Here is a 19,064-nt window from a genome sequence, read left to right on the forward strand (position 1 = left end):
GTTTCATTCCTTGAAGGGGCTAAACCAGGGATCTGTTTCATATGGAGGTACCAGTGATAGAATCGAGGACCTCCAGTGTGCATAGTATCTGCTCAGCTGCATCCCAGTCCTTCAGACTTCTGGTTTAGTTAGGGTAATTTCCACAGTTAGATCTTGAATGCATGACAGCTTCTCCTAAGTGTTTTCCAGAATCTGCTTTGTTGCAGTTTTCACACATTGGTTCATATCCTGCTCCACCTTCACCACACAGAGTCCTTTATGGAGTCCTCTGAAGCTCTGCTACATCCTTTGGCTGGGAGTGAGGCACTAGCTCTGCAAGCTTGCCGAGTGCTAGCTTTTCTGGGACCCTGCCAAGAAGCTCAGCATCAAGAAGAGCTCCAAGAAAGCAGCCAAGAAGCCTGCCATGGGAGCTAGGAAGTGACCAAGAGCCCCAAGAAGGTCAAGCCCAAGAAGATGACCAAAGCAGTGTAGGCAAAGGTGAAAGCCAAGATCCCCAAGGCCAAAGTGGCCAAGCTCAAGAAAGCAGTGCTTAAGTAGAAGTGACGAAGTCTTCCCCATAGAGTCTCAAAACCTTTTGATCTCATGATGAAAGGTTGATCAACCTTCCTATTCTGTTTCAGCGTCCTCCATTTCAACACCTGAAGATGGTTCTCATTCCTGGTCCCTGGTGATGCCTTCTAGATTTTGTTGGACTACAACTCCTGTCAATCTCTGAGTATTGGCTATGCTTGTTGGGGCTGATGGGAGACCTACGTATAGACCAGGTCAATATTATCAACTCTGACTGGCAGATGCTCTCTAGAGTCTCATAGGAAAATATATTTACCATCAGCAGCTGCATTATACCTTTTAAATGAGAGCAGTGAGGGATAGAACCTGGGACCTTATGCATGCATGCAGTCCGTAATGCCACTGGACTACAACGGCCTTCATCCCTGACCATTGAGCATGCTGTCTGGGGCTGATGGGAGCCCCACAACATCTGGAAGACCACAGGATCCCCACAAGGCCAGAGAATTTAGTATACGGGAATTGTTGCCTCCTCCTAGGGAGTCCTGGAGTGAACTCGCTCAGTGTTGAGACAAAACACCCAGTTAGAAAACAAAGCAAACGTAATTTCATACCTAGTCCTGTTTGCTGTTTTTACTTGGCAGACATGGGGGGGGGGAGCATTAAATATACTGCACTCAGTTTCACAAGCAAACTGAAGTGGCAATCACTCAGCTGATTCTTTCCACGTGCTCATTGTTATGCGCTAGACAAGGGCTTGCATCAATACGCGTGACTTCTTTTGAGTCATGACAAAGCAGTCTCTCATTTATTAACATTTTAATTGAATTTGCAGGTGCTAATATCCTGCAGCAACAAACTGTTGTTGCTCAGTCATTCAGTCGTGTCCGACTCTTCGTGACCCCATGGACCAGAGCATGCCAGGCACGCCTATCCTCCACTGCCTCCCGCAGTTTGGCCAAACTCATGCTAGTCGCTTCGAGAACACTGTCCAACCATCTCATCCTCTGTCGTCCCCTTCTCCTAGTGCCCTCCATCTTTCCCAACATCAAGGTCTTTTCTAGGGAGTCTTCTCTTCTCATGAGGTGGCCAAAGTACTGGAGCCTCAACTTCAGGATCTGTCCTTCCATAGTAGCAATGCCTGTCCGCCAAACAGTGCCTTGGTACTCATACAATTTTAAACAGGGTTTATCTAGTTGGAGTAGCTATGCCTTTTCTTTTCAGCTGCTCTTTGCTTAGCCCAAGGGATCCTTCATCAGATGAGCGGATTATCTCCTCCTCCTCCTTCTTTTTAACACCTTCAGTTTCTGAATTTCATATCCGGCATTAAACCCAATATCCCCTTTCATGATATATATTTATGTCAGCGCTCAATTCTATTAAGACTCCCCCTTCTGCTTTTTCAATTTCCTCTATTATTCATATTTGTACTCTGTAATATCATTTCAGTGGCTAAGTCATAAGCTGCCACTTCATATTTATGAACTGAAACATGTGTGGCCTTTATTGCTGGATGTTTATGGAACACCATGAACAACTAATGCTACTGTGGGGCATAGAGGGGGTTTATCCCCCTTTGCCGCATCACTCCTTCTAATAGCAAACTCGGCTGGTGAGTGCCGACAGGATTGTAGGCATAATGGGGTCATTTAGAGAGGAGAGGGAGGCATCGGCGTGCTCAAAAAGAATGCAGAGGTTTGCAGAAGTACTTGAAAAATGCAGGGTGACTTCACTCCCCAATAGCAGCATCCTTGCAATGGCCAACCAGATGCCTCTGGGAGGCCTGCAAGCTGGACATGGGTACATCAGCACTCTTCACATTCATGTGAAGACAATCAGAGCTGTTGGGCAGTGGAATGGCCTACCTCAGTAAGCAGCTGGCTCTCTTTCATTTGAGGTTTCTTAAAGGGGAGTTGGATGTCCATAAGTCAGGGATTCTTTAGCTGCGATTCCTGCATTGTGGAGGGTTGGCCTAGATGACCCTTGGGATCACTTCCAACTCTCTATTCTATGGTTCTGTGTTTCCCAGCTCCTGTTATTCAGAGATTTACTAAATAGTTGCATGCGTGCAAGGATTACTGCTTGCACAGGGAGGCATTCCCCACTCTCCTCTCCCCAACACATGCCCAGCGCCACCTCCAGATCTGCTCCAGAGAGTTGGGTGTGGAGGAACCTAGAACAGATTCAGGGGTCACACGAGGGGAGAAGATGGGGGGCATGCACAAGGAGAAATTCTTGCACTGATGGAACCAGTGACTTAGCACTGCATTGAATACAGCTCTTTGATCCCGAAGGCAACCTAGAGCCATCATGACTGTTGTTGTTCAGTCGTTCAGTCGTGTCCGACTCTTTGTGATCCCATGGACCAGAGCACGCCAGGCACGCCTATCTTTCACTGCCTCCCGCAGTTTGGCCAAACTCATGCTAGTCGCTTCGAGAACACTGTCCAACCATCTCATCCTCTGTCGTTTCCTTCTCCTTGTGCCCTCCATCTTTCCCAACATCAGGGTCTTTTCTAGGGAGTCTTCTCTTCTCATGAGGTGGCCAAAGTACTGGAGCCTCAACTTTAGGATCTGTCCTTCCATAGTAGCCATCAATAGCCTCTGTGGGTTTGTCCAATCCCCCTCTAAAGCCATCCAAGCCAGTGGCTATCTGGGCATCTTTTGCCATGTGAAGAAGTTCTTGGCTATGTGCCATGTGAAGATGTTCTTCCTTTTGTGCCTTCCTCCTTTTCTGCGCAGCACGGGAGGAGAGCAGAGCATTCAGAAGCAGGCTCTGCCACCCACAATCTCTATTGGCACATTGCAACATACCCACCAACTCGCTCTGCATTATGCACAGTTTCTGCTTTCTCTGCCCCTTGGCTTCTTCCAAGGCTGTCTCCTAATTCGTGCCATTTTCACCCTTCTTGGCAGGAAGTTCCCCTGGAACTCATTTGTCTAAACGATGTGAAGTTTATGAACATCAGAAAAAACTCACATCCTGCCCCCAATCTTTTCTAGATCCGGTGTTTCTTGCCCCTTGGAGACAACTGCTTACGAGGGATCCAATTCCCTTCTGCTTGGGTGACAAAGCCCTGAAGGCTCCGAGTGTAATATGGAAAGAGGAGAAAAAATATTCATTGTAGCAGATGCACCTGCAGACACACAGCTTCATTTCTGGGTTCAAATACAGTTAGGTTTCTTTTTGACACATGCTATCATCTATTTCTCATTCTGAGCCTGCAGCTACAAGAAGGCTGTAATCTCTGTCGCTGCTTACCTCCCCACTTCTTCGGGTCCAGGGGTCAGCGCTGCCTGGGTGAGAGAAAGCGCTGTAGTCCTCATTCCACCCCCCTGGGAATAAAACCCAGTGAATTCAACAGGACTTACTCATCTGCTCACCTGGTTAAGATTAAAGTCTCATCCTGCACCCATCAACCTGGGAGCAGGAGCGGTTCCCTTTGACTCCATTGATAACTGCCTTTTTGTGGGTGGGTGCTGACATTTTAGCAGAATACTGATCCACACCTGGAGAATGAGTTTGCTATTACTATATAGGCTGCGCCACAAAGTTTACTGCAGGTAAACAGTGCCATAAGCTGAATTCATTATGCAAATGACACGCAATCATGCAAATATTAATTATCTGAGGATGTCCACAGACTTCATTTGGCAGATGTGGGAGCAGTTTATTTGTGCTTTCGCTAGGCCTCTAATTGCAAAATAACACTGAAGTGCTGCTCAGATAAATTGCCTTTTGGAGGGTGGGAGTGGGGGTGGCAGAAGGAATACCAAGCCTCTGTCTTGTGATGACTGGGACATTATCTTTCTGGACAACAATTGCTCTCAGCACATATCAGCCCTCCAGTACCAACTACCCCATTATCTTGGCATGCGACACATACTGGAAGGGTGGACTTGAAATGCATGTGCCTGGAGATGGTGAGAGCTCACTTAAAACTATCTGAGAGCCTGCTGAGATGAGCCAAAGCCCAGTAGCAGAGCCACGGCTTTGCATGCAGAAGATCCCAGGTTCAATCTCCAGCTTGGGAACTCTATCTGAAATCCTGAAGAGCTGCTACCAGTCGGTGTAGGCAGCACTGAGCTAGAGGGAACAATGGAATGACTCAGCATAAGCTTCCTATATTCCTATACGATCATAGAATTGTAGTTGCAAGGGACCCCAATGTTTATTTAGCCCAACCCCCTGCAATGAAAGAATCACAGCTAAGATCCCTGGCAGATGGTCATCCAAACTCTGTTTAAAAACCTCCAATGAAGAAGAAGGGAGTCCATTCCACTGTCAAACAGCTCTTACTGTCAGAAACTCCTTCATCATGTTGAGTCGGAATCTCATTTCTTGTAACTTGAAGCCATTGATTTGGATTCTACCCACCAGAACATTGGAAAACAAACTTGCTCCATCACCATGTTGCAACCACACCTTAGCTAGCGTCTACCTGTACATGACAAATATATGTGACCCTCTGCCCTCCTTCCCAGGAAAGTTTAAGTTTCTTTTGTGTTGCAGCATCCTGGTTACCTTTATTTTCACCCCAAGCTAGTAATGTTTCTGTGTGACCCTAAGTGTGTGCGCGGCCCTTCAGTATTCCCTTGTGCACATGCACACAAAGGCAGGACACACAGACCCACTACTCTGCTGAGTTCTCACCCCTTTCCTACTCATCAAGTGACTGCTCTGAAGGGAGCAACAATCCTGAACCCTGGGTTATTTCTCCAAGTACCAGGGATTACAACAGTCGACAGACACCTACAGGTTCCAGATTGCATTGTGATGCATTTTAATTGCCACAAGCTGCTTGGGAGGCCAATCTTGGTTGAATCACAGGGCACAATAAAGGCATGAATAACCGGCCAAACAATCATAGTGTTAATTTCAACAAGGCAAGCACTGTCAGCACATTAGCTGGTTTCAAATGTGTTGGGGTAGCAAGATCAGGGAGACAAAATCCTATTGAGTTCACAAGGACAAAGTGCTTGGCATCAAAGGAGGGAGTACCAATACCAACACAACTGCAGGAAAAGCAGTGAGAAAGGTATTTGAGGCTAAGAGAAGGAAGGAGATGCTGGTGTGGCTTTTTGTTAGGCAGAATGCTAACCAGATCATTTGTAAGAAATCCACAACTCAGTTAAAAACATATGCAAATTCTCAGGACAACCAGCAATGGCTCATGGATATGGCCACTTCAATCATCCGCTGTCCATGGTGCTGAATGGAAGAGACCAAATGAAGGGTGCTGTTGTTGTTTTTGTTTTTTTAAGAAGAAGAAGACAGGATGGCAATGGGGTTGAGGCATTGGTTCCCATGGTATATCCATTTATTTCTATTTCTCTTTTGTCATCTTGGGTCAAACAGATTTTTCAAGTGCCGCAAAATCCTGCAAACCCAGCAAATGTTGACAACAGCAGTGGGCACTCTTTAGGAACCATGTCTGTCATGTTATCTTAAACTTTCTGAAAGGAGAACCAACAGCCCAATAATGACTGTTGCCTTCAGGTCTGTGCAAATTTAATTTCTGTCAGCACAGCGTGGAATCTAACACAAGGTTACAAAAGTGGTGCTTTTGAGAATCTCAGCTGCCAGCAGGTAAAAAGGGAAGATCAATGCAATGACTGAAATGCCTCTGTCACATGTGCAGATCAGCTCTTGATACAGCATGCCATGAAGGGTGAGCAGGTGGCAACTAAGAATGTTTCTAAAATTTACCTCTGTCAAATTTCTTCTTGGATTTTGGAGTTTCATGTACGCCAGTCTCCTTATTGAAATTGAATTTTGTTCGATTTTCATTTCAAAGCACACAAGCATGCAGTTTGTTGCACAGAATCAGAGAGCTGGAAGAGACCTCAAAGTCTGTCTAGTTAACCCCTTGACAAATTCTGTCGCTACAACACCCTACCTAAGTGGCCATTCAGCCTTTGTTTAGAATCCTCAAACATAAGGAGAGCTCACTACCTTCTGACATGGTCTATTCCACTCACTACCCATCAACTCATACAATCAGGAACTTATTCCTACTTAATGTTTAGTGAAAATCCCTTTTCTTGTAATTTCAGTTCCTTCAGTTAATATGTGCACATGTGTGTGTGCTACCTTACTGATGTATATGTGGACAAATTCTGTCAACAAGGACTAGTGATCACAACTTTCGGATGCTATCTCTAGTATCATAGCCAGAATGCCTCTGAATAATAATTGCTGAGGATCAACAGCAAGAGAGTGCTATTGCCTTCATCTCTCCCTCATGGGCCAACATCTGGTTGGCAACTGGGAAGCAGGATTCTGCACTAGATAAGCCTCTGGTCTGATGTAGCAAAGCTCTTATGTTCAGCAGGGCTACAGTAGTGCAATTGCTTTGCATGCAGAGGGTCCCTGGGAGGATGAGGCCGATCAGGATAGCAACTTTATTGTTGTTGTTATATTGGATTTTTTAACCCTCCCTTCACCCAGGGTGGGTTACAAGAATAAGGAAATGCTATATGAGCATAAATGTCTGCTTGTGCCACTGCCATCTCTGTTCCTGGGACAAAAATGGTGAGACCAATCAGGGAGCACTGGGTGTCCCAAATGTGCTGCCTCTCTAGGTGAGGCACCCTCCTGTGTGGTGTTATTGAGGATATGTGTGACCCCCCTATCCAATTTGCTGGCTCCGAGAATTATAGAATTGTAGAGTTGGAAGGGACCATGAAGTTCATCTAGTCCAACCCCCTGCAATGCAAGGATCATTTGCCCAAGTGCCAGGAGCAGCACTGAGGTTTTTGGTGCAGATCTCATCCAGTTTTGGAAAGTGTTGGGGATAGGGATGGTGTAGATTCCAAAAAACTTCCAATGCCTTTACAGTATGTATGTATGTATGTATGTATGTATGTATGTATGTATGTATTATATTTAAATTCCACCTTTCTTCAGACACATTGAACCCAGACAGGCATACACCTACTCTCTTATCCAAACCCACACCTACTTAGCTTCAGCAAGATGGTAGCCCATATGGCTTCAAACCATATGCTGGGACCCCTCACCTTGCCCATATATTTTGCCTGCTTTCCTCCCACGAATCTGCATTACCATATCGTGAAGACTCACATTGTGCTAGGGACCACAAAGAGAGCAAGCTAAAGAGGAACACTCTACCATCAGAACACTGCAAATAGTCACAATTTATTCTGAAAACTGACTTTGATTTGCTTCACACAGGTCTTAATAGTCACTTATTTGCTAAAGAAACAGTGGACTGCTTGCTCAGTCAGGGATTTATTTATTTTTTTCAAATCAATGGATATTCTCCATATTCTTCACGAATTTTTAAGGCAATTATTTTTCATTCTCACCCCAGAAAAGGCAGAGTAATTAGTGAGGTGCCATGCAAAACTCTTTTGATCGAATGCTTCAGGTACAGGCACCTGAACTATGGATCCTGCCATCCTCTGCCAAGTTGCAGGAATACACAGAAGCCAAATCCAGCCCGTTAAGATTGAGACAGGGCCCAATTTCCTTCCCAAATGAGAAAGTAATTAAAGGTGTCAACAGAAGGGGGAAATTGTGCAAAAGAGCTTTCTTTGGTAAGCCAGAATGACTGTTTTCACACATATTATCTGTCACTGGCTGTGTTAAAGGAGCTTTTACAGGTTTCCACAAGGTTGTTAAAGGGGCAGAGAAGCAGTGGCTGCAGACAGTGGATAAAGAAAGGTTTTTCTTCCTCTCTCATTAAATTACGACTTGTGGGCATCAAATGAAGCTGAATTTTGGAGGATTCAGGACAAACAAAACAAAGTACTTCCTCAGAAAGCACATAACTGAACTGTTGAATCTTCTCTCCACTATCAGAAGCATCATTTCTCTGACTGCCAGTTACTAGGAGTCACAATCAGGGAAAGCGCTGTTGCACTCAGGTCATACTTTCAGGCTCCCCATAGTTGACCGCCCTAAAAACAGGATGCTATACTAGATGGCCACCTCATGAGAAGAGAAGACTCCCTGGAAAAGACCCTGATGTTGGGAAAGATTGAGGGCACAAGGAGAAGGGGATGACAGAGGGCGAGATGGTTGGGCAGTTGCTCAGCTGGGCCACACACTCAATAGCTGTTTAACAAGGGAACCATTTGGCTCCTTGGGTAAACTGATTTCTGTCGTGATAAAAGCTGCAGTTCCCTTTCTGGCCACAGGCAGAGGTGGCAATGCTGAGATAAATCAGGATCAGGAATGGCCTCACTGGCAGGACAGCTTGGAGCCAGCATGACTAATAATACCCCCTTTGGAAAGGAGGTGGTAGACAATTTTTTGCAAGTCATAGCGACAAGCTTGAGAGTGTGAGGACTTTCAGAAAATAGAAGCTGGATGATTGTTTTACAGCAGGGCTAAAAAGACTCCTTAAAGGTGAAGCTAGATGAGACAATGAATTGCCGGCCTCTGCATTATAACAACTATCAGCCACGCAACAGGGGGAGGGGGACAAATTTCGATCGGCAGCACAATGCGGGGGGCACATGCGGTGGCTAGTGTGGGCAAACAGGAGTGTAAGGGAGGGGAGGGGAGGGGCAATTTCATCAGGAAAAGGGTGCTGGGAAAATGGTTAAACCTTCTTCCCTTTCCACCATTTCCCCAAGAAGCATCCATTAAAGCTGAACTACATAAACCATTTCCATATCCACAAGCAGAGTATTGTTACAGGCTGCCGCCACCCCAATCCTTGCCAAGCCATGCACACCATTCCAGGGGTCTTGGCCCTCAACCACGGTCTGTGCTCCTTTGCAGAATTGAAGATGCAGCAGAGGCTGCTGTAGCTTTAATAAATATGATTTATTAACATATTTACAGCTAAATATAGATGGAAGGAATCCAGCTCTTACAGCATGGTCACCCTAGGAGGGGCTTGTTCACCACAACAGTGCATCTCTCTCAGCCTGCCTTCAGCCAGCCTGCCCAAGATGGATCTCTCTTTGTTCTCTCTCCTCCTTCTTCCCAGCACACCTTGCTAAAGGCTCTCTTTTCCTGTCACCTCACACCCAGTTATCCTGGCAACCTTCCAAATCCCCAGTCTGCATTCACACATCAGGGCAGGGAGAAAGGACAGTTCTCTTGCATTGCCAGTGGCTTTCAATGGCCCTATATTGTTTCTCAATGGCCCTAGCTTGGCCAGGTCATTTTGCATATTTTGAAATTCCTCTGCAGCTTGTATAGCCCCTTCATATCACAAATAATCAAAATCCTACCAGCTATTAATTTCTAGGATTTAGGGGGGGGGTCCCACCACCCAACCTATAACAATATCAAAATAAATTAAATCTGAGAGCACAAGCAAGCAGCATAATGTAAAATCCCAGTCAATGTAAAACACACTATTAATACAACCATTTGCTAAACCTCCATTCTACCCGACCACTACAATCATTCACTAGCCCCCCCTTTTCTATTTGCCCAACCACACACAGAGCAATGTAACAACCCACATAGAGAGGATCGTGGCCAAGCATTAAAATGATAAAAGCAAAAGTTTTGAAGGGGCAGGAGATCTGGGGACCCCCTGGCTACCCTCTAGCATTGCCCCTGCTCTGGATCCATCACTTACAGAGTAAACAGATTTGTGCCCCATCTTATTCTCTCTTCCACGAGAAAGGAGGCCACCACTCTCCATGTGCTGCAGTGATGCAAAGAGAGATCAAGAACTGCCCCCTTCACCCTGGCTCTCACTAATTGGCTCTCGCAGTTGTGTCTAGCTTACTTAAAGAGCCTAAAACAACAGCAGCCATCACCACCAGAAAACCCCCCAATTATTTAAGACATCAGGAGACTATGCCCATTTGACAGGTTTGCAAAACAGGTCATTAGGACAGCTTCCCCCGGTTTCTAGAGCCACGCAAATGACCATTACCTGCCCAAGACATAGTCGTAAACATTTCAGCTGAGCTGCTAATGAGATGTGGAGCTGGTTTCGTACTGTCCCTGTTTGCTGTTGCTGCTCTCTGCTCCCTCTATGCACGCACAGAAAGACTTTTCCTCTTTTTTTGCCAAAAATTAGCAAGGCACAAATCCCACATATTCATTGCAAGGTTAAACTCTCGACTGGAAGGTGTTTTGTTGAAGTTAGGGATGGGGGCAGAAATTCATGGGGCTTGCGTTTTCAGGTGAACTTAACTTCTTCTGCACTTCTGAAACCAATCCACAAACTGAAATGGAGTGGAAACAAAATAGAAAATTCTTTCCAGTAGCACCTTAGAGACCATCTTCAGCACACTTCTTCAGCTCATACCAAGAACAAACTCAGTTGGTCTCTAAGGTGCTACTGGAAAGAATTTTCTATTTTGTTTCGACTATGGCAGACCAGCACGGCTACTCACCTGTAACTGAAATGGAGTGATTCTTCGAAATGAACACACCTCTGGGTGGTGCAGTTCTCTCACCACCTTGCCTAAGCTATGCTGCTGGAGGGCGGGCCCTGACTGACTCCAGCTACAAAAGCTGAGGCTGCAGAAGAGACTGGAGACCATCTTGGCAGTAAATTCTGGAGGACCTGCTCCCTGTCTTGCAGGGCTTTTCCACCTGGCCTGGGAGGGCAGGGTCCTGACTGACTCCAGCTACGAAAAAATGAGGTTGCTGAACAGACTCTTGGGCTGGGGTGCTGTTGCTGCTGTTGGGTTTTTTTTTTATATCGTTATTTTAGATCTTGTGACTTATGTCTGAGTCCTGCATTGCAGGGGGTTAGACTAGATGTCCCTTGGGTCTTTTCCAACTCTATGATTCTATGCGGAAATTGTTCCATTTCGTTGTATATTTTTAAAAAATGTTTTATTTACTGCTTATGGCGATTTTTATGTTCCAGCCATGTATTTTATTTTATTTTTAATGTTGTAAGCTGCCTGGAGGATGGTTTGAACTGTGGAAAGGCAGCATACAAATAAAGTTAAGCATGATCAGGGCAAGCCAATGGGATGCCCTCCAGATGGTGGTGAGTACAACTCCCATGAGCCCCAGCCAGCACGGCCAAAGGTTCAGCATGATAGGAATTGTAGTCACCAACATCTGGAGGAAATCACATTTGCTAGCCCTGTTCTGGATGATGACCTACATTTGCAAGGTCTGAGAAATAAAAGACAAATCCATCAGAATTGTAACCAAAGAACCCAACGGACCCCCCCTTGTGTTTGTGTGTCCCCCCTTTCTCCTCCACTTTCCCCTTAAATATACATTAAGCAAATCCATTTTCCAAATCAGTGGCAGATTTATAAAGCCATCCGGATTAAGATACAGAGAAAGGCGTCTTTAATCAGATATTCCCAGCATGGTAGCTGGAAATGTAACACACACACACACACACACACACACACACACACACACACACACTGTATACACGAGAGAGTGCCAGTTTATGAGCAAACAGTGGGGCTGAGAACAAGCCAAAGGTTCAAGAGGAAGGTTGATACACACTTAAGACCGATTTAACAGGGAGGGGCAAGATCTCAACCAGGGCCGTCTTACCCATAGGCGCTAGGAGTGTGGGGCACCTGGGTGCCAGACTCTCAGGGGCACCAGGCTGAGAATCCGGGGCTCGAGAGTTGAGTCCAGGGAAGTGCCCACCCGTCAGTCAGAGCGCCGCAGTGGGCTCTTCTGCTGTGGGCGGCTCTGCGTCGCGAGTTTGGGGGCGACCGAGCCAGCAAGATGCTGAGGCGGATGGCCGGCTTTGCCCTCCTGCACACCTGGGATTGGGCAACCTGGGGGAGGGGCACCAGGCGGATCTTTCCACCCTGACGCCACATATGCTTTAGGCAGCCCTGATCTCAATGGCACAGCACCTGATTTGCATACAAAATGTCTCAGGCTGGGTCCCAAAGGATCACAGGGAAAGACCCTTCTCTGTCTTAGTCCTTGGAGAGCTGCCTGCTGTCAGTCACAGTAGACAACCCGGGGCTAGACGAATCAACAGTTTGACCCGGTATAAAGCAGCTCCATCTGTTCCCATGGTTACCACCACAACCAAACTGCTTCAGCTCGGCCTGGCACCAAGCACAACATTCAAAATTTTCTTGTCCATTGCCTTTCAGTCAAATTTATTGTATTTGGGTCCCACCTTTGCTCGAAGAAGCTCAGGTGACCTATCGTGGAGTTCTCCGAGACACCAAATTACCTGAGGTTTAAAGCAGCAGCAACAGCTGTTGTTGTTGTTTCCCTGCCCTACACCCTAAGGTCCCAAGGTCAGCCGCAGCCATTTAAAATACAAAATTAGAAACAGTTTAAAACAACTAAATATCACAAAAATAGGATGAGCCCTAATGCATCTCAGGTGTCAAAGGCCAAAAACCATATAATGGAGGTGCCAGGCACATCCCCGTGGACAGGGAGTTCCATAACTGAGGGGCTGCCACAGAGAAGGCCCTCTCCTGGGCTGCCACCACCCTGAGCTTCTGAGGGTGGCAGAACTACCAACACCCAACAGGATCTGTAGGGAAGGAGGGAGTCCTTCACACTGAAGTCAACATGGTGCTCTACAGATGTTAAGAGCAAAAGAAGGGCCTTGTTGGTGGATGAACCCTCTCATTGTTCTTATGTTTTATTGTGTGTTATGGATTTTAACTGGGAAGCTATTCTTTATTTTAATATTTTTAATAATAATAATAATAATAATATGTCAGGGAAAGAGGGATTGCTCAGGAGGAGCGGGGGGAGAGAAAAGGGGAAACTGCAGAGGAGAGAAAAGATAGCAATTCAGCCAGTAAAAGGGAGCTGTTGGGATATCGAGAGCAGTTGCCCATAATCTCTACAGATTCATCTGACTCTACCAGCCCCCACCAGGAAACGTCTCCCGAAGAGGGAGAAATGTCACACACTGTCGGTAGCAGACAAGTGGGGGAGCAGAGGGGGAGGCGGAGGCGCCGACGTCATATCAGAGGGCCGAGAGGCTGGTGCGCACGGGAAGATAGCAGTCCGGGAAACTGAAAGTAATGGAGCAGTCATGATTTCAACACTCTGTAACTCTTAATGATTAATAAACAGCTTTTTAGTTCACCGCTGGAGCTGGCCGTTACTCACGAGCAACATCAAAGGCAAGTGAAGCCTGACATAATAGAATCTATTTTAATGTTTTAAAGTTGCTTTTTTTTGGGGGGGGGGGAATCAAACAGATATAAGCAGCAGCAATAACGATCTGCACTCCCTTAAACCATAGGACGGTCATGTCTACAGAAATATAGAATCTCAGAATTGCAGAGTTGGAAGGGACCCTGAGTGTTGACTGGTCTAATCCCCTGCAATGCAGGAATCTCAACAAGATCATACATGACAGATGGCCACCCAACCTCTGCTTATAAAGCTCCAATGAAGGAAAGCCCACAGCCTCCCGAGAGAGACCGTTCCACTGTCAGACAGCTCTTACTGTCAGAAAGTTTTTCCTGATACTTAAGTCAGAATTTCCTTTATTGTAAATATAACGGGCTTCTGCTGCCCTGATGCTAAACACTTTTACTGGGGAACAAGTGCTATTTTTGAAGCAGGGGAGAACAGGGAGCAGGGGAGAGAGACATTTATGACAGGTAATGGAAGAGTGACGGACAGTTGAATAGTGGAAGGGAATGATGGGCTGAGTGACAGGCAGTGAGTGGGAAAGAGTGACTTCTGGGGATGGTGGATCAGAGAGGCAGATAACGTGTTGGGGTGAGCAACAGTGGAGAACCTTAGGCCCAGGGGCTAAATGTGGCCCCTCAGAACTCTCCCCAGGCAACATCCCAGCCAAACACACTTACTGGCCCTGCTTTGTACCCCCCTTGGGTGTTTTTGCATGGTTGGAATCTGTCCTCACACACATTTATTAGTTGCCTGAATGGAGGACAGAGAGAGATGCACCTGAGAATGCAGTGCCATAGCAGGCATTGACAGTGCCCAGGGCAAGGCAGGGATTGTAAACCCAACCTCCTTGCAAGCATTTGGTGTGCTGTGCCCCTGCAACAGCTGCTCAAACGAGGTCACCTGCTGGTTGTTGCATTTGGTCCACAAATGATACATGATTGATTTTACGCGCACAAACAAATTTTGGATTGTGTTCTGCATTGAAACGAATGGGGAGAAATAAGGTAACGACAATGGAACTTAAGTAGTTTCCATAACTAAAATTATGCAAGTTACGCAATTTTGCCACAGAGGACATTGTGAGAAATAACGTTTGTTTTTGGAGGAAGACAAACTGCTGCAGAACAGAAGCAGTGCTGCATTTGACCAGTACAGAGTGGAATGGAAAACGATGCCCTCTAAATCCCTAGGGGAAGAACCAGTCATTTTGCGCTAGAAACGTGTGTGTGGATTCATTTGCAAAGCCATAACATAAATCCCTACCTTAATCACATCTTCATCAGAGGACCTGCACTCCACAGATTCTAGAAGGTCAGTGACGGTTCCATCATCCTCCACTGAGACCACCTTGACAGGGACAGCAACAGTCTTCCCAGTGAGAATGGCAGTGTTCAAGATCTCTGCTTCCTAAAAGACAAGGCACACCATTTTCAGCTGGCTGGAGGAAGGCTCACAACAGTTCCATGTATTATGCAGAGGTTCATTTCAGACATTAGTAATTTGGGTCCATTGATTTTGATGTGCCTGATTAGCAGTAGCATTGAATAACAGCCGGAATAAATTTTCTCAGAAAAAAACCCTGGGGAATTTCATCTGTAAGGGCACTACCTAGAATGAATGTCTGGCTTTGTTATCATAAGGACTAGCATCTTTTTCTTTGCATTCCAATTAGTGCTAGAGACAGCCAGAAACTATCCACGCATTTGTATTTTCAAAGGGAGAATAGCCATGCTTTCTTTTGGTGCAACTTGCCCAATAATTTCTTTTGTGTTTAGCAATATCCACTCTAATTTAGGCTAAACACATTAAACTGAGAATAAGTCCTATTAAACACAGTGGGGTTTTTATTGGAGCATGTACAGAGTGCCCATCCTAATGCCAGTGGGCGCTGCCAAAAGACCAGAGTTGGAGGCAGCATGCTTCTGAATGCTTCTGAATGCTTCAGAAACTGCAGGAGGGGAGAATGTTGTTGAGCTCAAGTTCTGCTTGTGGGTATCTGGTTGGCCAGTTTGAGAACGGAGAGTGCAGGACTGGATGGGCCATTGTCCAATCCATCACACTCTTCCTATGTTCTTTTCTTCTTGGAGTTCTCTCTCTCTAATGAACCAACCTGGTCACCAGCATTATTCTTAAGACATTCAAAACAATGGCTGAACTGCACTTGGCACATTCAGCCTATCTGGATAGCCTCTGAATCACACAATGAAAGCTAAACGATCCTCTCTGTGTTGCACCCCAGTGTAACCCCAAAGTAGTTTCATTGTCTCCACTGAAGTTACTACTGATTTGCACCCTGGGTTATATCTTTCTTATTCACTATTCCAAGGCATTTAAAATAAAGACCCACATGTAGAACAAGCAAATCTTGATTTCATACGGTTCCTATGATTGAAGGTTTGCAACCCGTTTGCCCCTGGAGTGGCAATTTCTCATGTAAATAGTTTGCACTGCAGGTTTGAAACATGCTATGATTTTACTTGTGGAAGAGAACCTAAGGGCTTGAGAATTAAGTCAAACAGAAGCTGACTTTTCTTACTTTCTCGTCTGGTTGGGGGGGGGGATAAGCACCAGTCTCTTTAATCTAATATGAGACAGATAAAAAATGGGGAGTAGATCTTTGAACATCTTAAAGGAACAGAGTTCCTTTGTCCTAGTTCAAAAGAAATAGAATAAAGTCTCCGAGGCTTCAGACAGGTATGAGCCAATGGATGCATTCTCCAACCTTGTTTCTCTCAAGGATCCTGAACTTCCTCCATCAGACGTACACCCCACTGAGTTCAGTACAACTGACCTCTGAATAAATGTGCAAAGTTCAGCTGCATTATGAAAGCCCTGTCCACACTGCACGGTAGTGATCCTGATCTGGCATTGCTACTTCTGCTACTAACCCTGCCTTAACACCCCGATTTGTAAAATGGGGATAACAGTAACTTTACAAAAGGATTAGAAAACTCGTGGATATTAAGGATTTTGAACCCTCTAAAAGTGCTCTGTGGATTCTAAGTTTTCATATATATATTTTAATACAGGCAGAACATTTAGACAAACTAACATATAAAATGATCAAAACATTCCAAAGGTCACATCCATCCATCCATGGGTGAACCATGGACTGTTTCCCGGGACAGTTGAGGGGTATGAACTAGCATATGGTACGAAGGTAAAATTGACATTCATTGCTCCACCCACTTTTGCCCCGGCCCAAAGGGGTGATCTGAAAATATCTGTGGCCCTCAGAAGGTTTGCCAGAATGGGATGTGGCCCTTAGGCTAAAAAAAGGTTCCCCACCCCTGTTTCAAAACATAAAGTCAGTTCCAAACTGAGGGAATTATCAGCTGTTGGGCCCACCAAGAGAAAACAGAGGCTTTAGGTAAGCAACTGTGTATTAATGATGTTATAAACCACCAAGCCGCTTCCATTATAGGGTGCGATTGAAGGATTCCTTCCTCCCCCAGTCAAGCAGGCCTTTCTCATTCCACAGCAAACACTTGGACCAGATTAAGCGGTGGGTGGGATCCTTGGCAATGGTTCTCCTTTCATTCCTTTAAAGGCATGGAGGGGGGACTTAGAGGATCCCCTGGGGAATGGAATTATTTCATTCTGAAGAAACAAATACTTATTTAGCCCAGGCAGAGATTTCCCAGCACATTAAAGAAGATGAAATCTAAACAGTCCCCCCAAAGGGAAGGGGGAATGCTAAGATGATATCTGACTCTTTTGAAGAAATATTGTACCTCTCATCCATAACTAACAGAGGATTAAGGGACATGATGATCCAGAGGGGTGAATAACCCTGGTGAGGCTGCCTAGAAAAAGTGGACTTTCCCTATCAAATTTGTTTTGAAATAAAAAGATGTCAATCATTTTCATATAGCCAAGGAGATTGATTTTGGCACACAGAATTTTATGCCTCACATATACTCATTTAAGTAAGGGAGGGGTGGTCATTATTTGGACAGAATGAGGAGAAATTACAGAGTGAGGATATTCACATTACGCCAGGAGTGGGGAACCTTTGGTCCTTCGGAAGTTGCTGAGCTACAACTCCCATTAGGCCCAGAAAGCAGGGGGTGATGAGAGTTGTAGTTCAGCAATATCTGCATTATGTCTCCATGGTGCCCCTTAGAAAAGGATCCAGAAAGTGAATTAAGGGAACGGAAGGCTAAAACAGAAGGTCCATGAAAGAGATCAAGTAGAAAAGCTGGCAGCTGGTTGAAAGATCCAGAGGCTGATGTCATAGCCCAAGAGAGGTAGGTGGTCCTGTTCCAAAAGGTAGCAGTGGTCAGACTTTGGAAGTCTAAACAGCTGCTCTAGGTAATGTGGCACAGATTGGGGAGTCAAACCTGTGACAGTGGTAACAGAAGACCACCAGGGCTCACCGCACCCAGTGGCGTAGCACCATTTGCGGGTGCCTGGGGCGGGTCCGGAGTGTGCTCACCAGGTGGGAGTGGAGCACACTCACCCAGCCCTTGCCGCTGATGCCACCGGGTGGGCAGTCACATGCCAGAGGGAGGCAGGGTGCAGAGGGTGCCCTTCACCCTCCACACTCACCCAGCCTTTGCTGCTGGAGCCAGGCAGGGCACAATGGGGATCTCTGCAGGTGGGCCTGGTTCATGCCTCCTCACATTTTGCACCTGGGGCCACAGCCCCCCATGCTCACCTCATCGTTATGCCCCTGCCTACATCACCGGATCCAGCTGGACTGGTAAGCTGCAGTACCTGCTTCCCACCACGCCCAGGGTGGTGATATAGAGCACCAAGGATAAGCCCAGCTATTTCATTCCTCTACAAGTTATCCTCTCTCTGCTGCAAATAGTAAAAAAGCTCAGTCCTTGTTGCAAGGATCATTGGCCTAATCCTACATGCACCATAGCAAAAGTCTGTCCAACATGAACTTGGGCCCAATGGAACTACAGTCTGTGAGAAACACAGTTCTAGGAAAGGCATACAATTATTTTCCATGCTAGCAATACTTTGTTTAATTTGCACAGCCTCTATAACAATCCTGTCCCCCGCCAGATAAGAATAAGCAGGAAGCCTGTAGGACCTCGTGGAATTGCAAACTGCTTACATATATTTTAAGTGAGTTTTTAATATTTGTTCTCCGAGCAATTAATATGTGGGGAGCCTGTGGATAAACACATTAGCATTAAGTATAATCTGCTGCGGTTCTTTCCTTAATACAACACGGAATTAAAGAGCCATTAAAACACCATCAGAATGTTCCAACACATTAGCGAGACAGCAGATTGCAATGCACAATACAGATGTATTTGTTTAAGTTCCGAGGACATTCTTGGCAATGAACTCCCATTGGCTAGGAGGGCGATCTTTGATTGAGCGGCTAGCAAACAGAGTAGGCTGGAGAAAGAAGAAACTAGCCTTATGAAAGTCTTGGGAGTATTCGAAGGGGTAAGAACTGGTCTTTGCCTGCCCAAAGCTGAATATCTAAGGGCACAGAGGAACATAGAAACCTTCTTTATAAGGAGTCAGAATAA

The 19,064-nt window shown here is 45.8% G+C and overlaps 1 protein-coding gene across 1 annotated transcript in view; it reads right to left on the reverse strand.

Annotated features, from left to right (window-relative positions):
* LOC117038809 (transmembrane protein 132D-like) overlaps window positions 1-19,064 on the reverse strand; it is a 128,412-nt gene that overhangs the window by 29,927 nt on the left and 79,421 nt on the right. Inside the window, exon 2 of the mRNA XM_033135750.1 lies at window positions 14,830-14,973. Within this exon, the coding sequence (XP_032991641.1) occupies window positions 14,830-14,973 (144 nt within the window). The remainder of the gene's footprint in view (window positions 1-14,829; window positions 14,974-19,064) is intronic.

This window comes from Lacerta agilis, chromosome 17, assembly GCF_009819535.1.
Source record: "Lacerta agilis isolate rLacAgi1 chromosome 17, rLacAgi1.pri, whole genome shotgun sequence".
Taxonomy (NCBI): Eukaryota; Metazoa; Chordata; class Lepidosauria; order Squamata; family Lacertidae; genus Lacerta; species Lacerta agilis.